This window comes from Cryptomeria japonica, unplaced genomic scaffold (genome assembly GCF_030272615.1).
Source record: "Cryptomeria japonica unplaced genomic scaffold, Sugi_1.0 HiC_scaffold_489, whole genome shotgun sequence".
Taxonomy (NCBI): Eukaryota; Viridiplantae; Streptophyta; class Pinopsida; order Cupressales; family Cupressaceae; genus Cryptomeria; species Cryptomeria japonica.
In genome coordinates this window covers 52,047-56,555 of record NW_026729307.1, presented here as the reverse complement: position 1 = coordinate 56,555, position 4,509 = coordinate 52,047, and the positions used below count along the sequence as shown (strand labels likewise).

At 30.4% G+C, this 4,509-nt stretch overlaps 1 protein-coding gene across 1 annotated transcript; it reads left to right on the top strand.

The window, feature by feature from the left end:
- Nucleotides 1-1,262: 1,262 nt before the first annotated feature.
- Nucleotides 1,263-3,895, top strand: LOC131077422 (probable inositol oxygenase). The gene is made up of 10 exons (XM_058014917.2): nt 1,263-1,454; nt 1,530-1,611; nt 1,952-2,156; nt 2,244-2,303; nt 2,427-2,479; nt 2,880-3,002; nt 3,153-3,222; nt 3,309-3,387; nt 3,470-3,551; nt 3,653-3,895. Exons 1-10 carry the CDS (start codon nt 1,351-1,353, stop codon nt 3,677-3,679), a joined length of 885 nt encoding a protein of 294 aa, XP_057870900.2. The 5' UTR covers nt 1,263-1,350; the 3' UTR covers nt 3,680-3,895.
- Nucleotides 3,896-4,509: the final 614 nt, after the last annotated feature.

Here is a 4,509-nt window from a genome sequence, read left to right as displayed (position 1 = left end):
GTTGTATACCTAACCCTAACCCTAATTTTAAAACTAACATTATTATTACTTATTTTATAATAATAATGTTATATTTTTTTATTATTGAAAATATACAAAAGAATTGGAAAATAATGTTATACATATTATAAGTATAAAATGTGATACTTATTAAAGATTATTTTAATTCAAAGTGAATAAAGTTTCACTTATCAAATTTATTCATAAGTGAATAAATTTTATAATTGAATAAACTTTATAAGTGAAAGTTTATTCACTTTTGAATTTTTGAATTATAACTCTAACCAAACCATAACTCTCACACTAACACCATTTCCAATCCAATAAACTTTACAAATTTTTAGTAATAATTATAAATTAATTTTATTATATATATAATTAAAAATATAACTTTATTATTACATATTTTATACTTATAATGAGAATTTGTTTAATTCTTAATATAATAATGTTGTAGTTATTATAATAATAATGCTATACTTATTTATAAAGTTTATTATTATACTTATTATGAAGTTTATTTTAGTTCAAAAGTGAATATATTTTATAACTGAATTAATTTTTTAAATGAAAGTTAATTCACTTTTGATTTATAAATAAAAGTTTATTTGAATAGCTTTATTTCTCCATCTATATCTATATGTAGCTATCTCTTCCTCTTTTTCTCTATCCATTACTCTCATTCTTCTAATGGCAGGAACTTGACGCTTTGCATCCTTGTTCAAGATTTGGATTTGTATTGAAAGACCTTAAACAATAATCATCTAAAGCGCCACATGTTGTTCGAGGTGGAAAACTACCTAACACTGATGTGAGTTGAGTGATTTTGAAATTGCTTGTTTGAATATAACATGTATAATCTACGTAGGCGGCTGGCTTATGAGAGAGTTGGAAGACAATACCTACACATTGTAATACTCTTTACTCACTAATTCCTCTCATTTCTCTGGTTTTTCTTTTTTTATTCCAGAAATATGCGTGGCATCCGTATTCAAAATATGCTCTGCCATGGCAACCTTATCTTATCACTAGATTTGTCCCCTCTTATCCCACGGCTGCCACAGTTAGATTCCTTCATTATCTAATTGACACGTAAACAGTCAAACTGTGATAAGTTGAATAAGTTGGAAGATAATCAAAAAAGAAGTTCAATAAAATAAGGAATGCAATGGCTTTTCAAAAAAAACGTGTGCATAATCGATCTATAAGTTACCCACGTACACCATAATGGAAGCAACCGCCAGCTTTTTTTTCACTCTCATCTTGCAATTTCTTTGCGATTGAGTTGAGCTTGAAAGTTGAACGTAACCATAGCCTTAGTAGGCAATATTTTTGTTTAGTTCAGACAAGATGGAGATGCCAATACTACCTGTGCATAGCCACCATTGCGATGAAGGAGGACAAGAGCTTGGCTTTGTGGTTCCTGAATCGAATGCATTTGACAAAGATTTCAGGTGAACTTTTTCTTCTTTTCATGTATTTAATCGTCAGGTTTTGAAGAGATTTATAAAATGATTATTGTATTGTAGGTCTTATTATACAGAAGGTGAACGGAAGTCAGTTGTTGAAGAGACTTACCGTAAAAATCATGCCTATCAGACATTTGAATCGGTAAATACTTTTATATCAATGTTTTGGATCATACTGCATAATATATCATTAGGATGAATCAAAGAAGAGAGAAAATTAAACATCTTACTTCTATGAATCATCAATTTGTTATGCTTTTGAAAGAATTATTCATCATTCTTTAATTCAAATATGATCTGAAACATTGATATTAAAATTCTCACACAATCAAAACCTAAGAATCTCATTATATTGATATCAACGACTGCCAAAATTCCATTAATATAAGTTTTTTTTTTAAACTTTGATTGGATATGGGTAATGAAAAGCTTCTACGGAAGGAAAGCAGTGAATGTGTATGAATGATATTACATTGTTACAGGTGCAGAGAATGAGAGAAAAGCATCTGTGCTTCAATAAAGGAGAGATGGGTATCTGGGAATGCGCAGAGTTATTGAATGACATCGTGGATGAGAGTGACCCCGATCTGGATGTGCCTCAGATCGAGCACCTCCTGCAAACTGCAGAAGCCATTAGAAAAGATTATCCTGACCAAGACTGGTTTCATCTCACTGCCTTTATTCATGGTGGGTAATACTTTTCACTGCATTTTTGGTCTTGTTATTTTCTTCTAATCTTCCCTCTACTTGTGATGATTTGGAAATATAATGCAGACTTGGGCAAGGTTTTGCTTCATCCCAAATTTGGCCAGTCACCTCAATGGGCTGTGGTCGGTATGTTTTCACTCCATTTAACCTTCAAGCTTTACTGTGCATAAACTAGAATAGTTATATTGTTCTGAAATGAACTTTGGGTTACATTGTTAAAACTAATAATATCATATTTGCCTTGAGCAGGCGATACATTTCCAGTCGGATGTCCATTCGATAAATCTATTGTACATCACCAGGTACTAAATAATATCGAAATGCTCATAATTATGAGCATTGCACCAAACTATGGGATGACTTATAAAGCAATTGTGAAGAATTTCTTCATAATCATGATTTATAAATTATTTATGATCACAAAAAAAAACTTGTTTTCATATAGAAATGAAACAGTTAAATTCAAGTATGTGTGATGGTTTAATTGCGGTGGTGTTTGTCATGTTCTTAAGATTCAATTTTTATTTGGGTATTATTGTTGAGTGTATATGTTAGATTGAGGTTCCCATTTATGGCTTCAGAAACTCCAGATCAAAAGCATTTACCTCTTTCTTAAAAAACGTAAATCCAAAAAAATCATGAGATCATAAATTTTCTAAGTTGCTCTATAATAAGTTTGATTAAAGTGGACAAAACATGCAGATGTTCCTCAACAATCCGGACACTTGGGATCCCAAATACAATACTGGCACAGGAATCTATCAAGAGGGATGCGGATTTGAAAAGCTTTTTATGTCATGGGGACATGACGAGTACATGTATCAGGTAATTAATATAATAATGCTGCGGAGCACATTCCAAGCTTTGATTTGTTTAAATGGCTCAGCTGTAATCACACTAATAAATAGATCTTATTAAAAAAAAATCTGTCAGTGATTACTCTCATTAATAAGTGTTTGTCTCTTGAACTTGAAGGTGATGAAAGAAAACAAATCGACACTACCTCCACAGGCCTATTTCATAATACATTACCATTCATTCTATGGTGAGCTCTCATTCCCCCACTGTGATATGGTATGCATACATAGATTAAACATATTCATTAAATTGTGGTGGCAATGGAAATGGCAGTGATGCATCAAGAAGGTGCCTACATGCACTTCATGAATGATTTGGACCGCCAAATGCTTCCATGGTTGCAGGAGTTCAAGTATGTAAAGTTATACCTGCGTTTTATTTTGCAGCTCTAGGGCTAGAGTCTTGCGTTACTAACCAAATAATTGAATGTGCAGCAAATATGATCTTTACAGCAAAAGTACAGTTCGTACTGATGTGGAGAAATTAAAACCGTATTATCAATCTCTCATTCACAAGGTTCACTATTCGCCCAAATCAAATCAAATCAAATTGCATTTTTTTTTAAAGTTTGATGTGATGTAATCTTGTCTAAGCCCTTGTGTATTTTTTTTTGGCAGTACTTTCCAGAGAAGTTGAGGTGGTAATCAGCAGAACGTTGATATATAAAAAAGTTGGTGCACCTCCATTTTCAAAATCACTCCAGTGCTTCTCACTAAAAAGTTGTTTAAGCTTCTCCAATAATTATTGCTACCTGTATTTTAATCCTCTCTTTGTAGCCAGCAGACCCATAAGACAACATTTTATGTCATGATTTTAAAATATTATTCATTCAATAAATATTGATTTTCATTTTTCAAAACAAATTTTTTTTTTTTAATATATAGCATATCTTAAGTAATGACTAAATAAAGAACTAAGATAAATGATATATGTTAAATGCTGATTTATAAGTATGATATATGTTTTAGAATTGATAAATGACTTATGTATCACTTTTTTTTTTTAATTGTGGATTTGATCTTTCAAATGTGATACTAATCTAACACATGTACTTGATATGTGTCTATGAGTTCAATCTCAATTAAATATTGAGAACATCATTTTTAATTCAACTTGGTGTTCATGACCTTTTCTTGCATGAATACCTATTCTTGTGGTTTCTAGTTTACACATAGTAGGGATATATGCTTCCCTTCAAGGAAATTTTACTGGTTATTTTTTAAGATTCCTATACCTAAATATAGTTGTTTTTTTTTTCAAAGTTTTCAATTCCCTTTCATTTACAAGATTTTTCTTGATTGTCAGACAAAATTACCTTAAATTAGATATTTTAATTATTTATAATGAACACAAATCATGTTCATTTATATTAAAATTTGGGACATAATATTTTAATTTCTTTTAGTCTTTATGATACTTTTATATTTTAATTTATTTTCTAATATATAAGAGATAATGGCATCATTCCTGAAAA

Excerpts from the sequence above, each read along its gene's own strand:
- LOC131077422 (XM_058014917.2), top strand. The coding sequence starts at position 1,351 with ATGGAGATGCCAATACTACCTGTGCATAGCCACCATTGCGATGAAGGA. Across the intron at positions 3,003-3,152 it reads ATGACGAGTACATGTATCAG|GTGATGAAAGAAAACAAATC; the intron begins GTAATTAATATA and ends TTGAACTTGAAG. Across the intron at positions 3,223-3,308 it reads ACATTACCATTCATTCTATG|TGATGCATCAAGAAGGTGCC; the intron begins GTGAGCTCTCAT and ends TGGAAATGGCAG.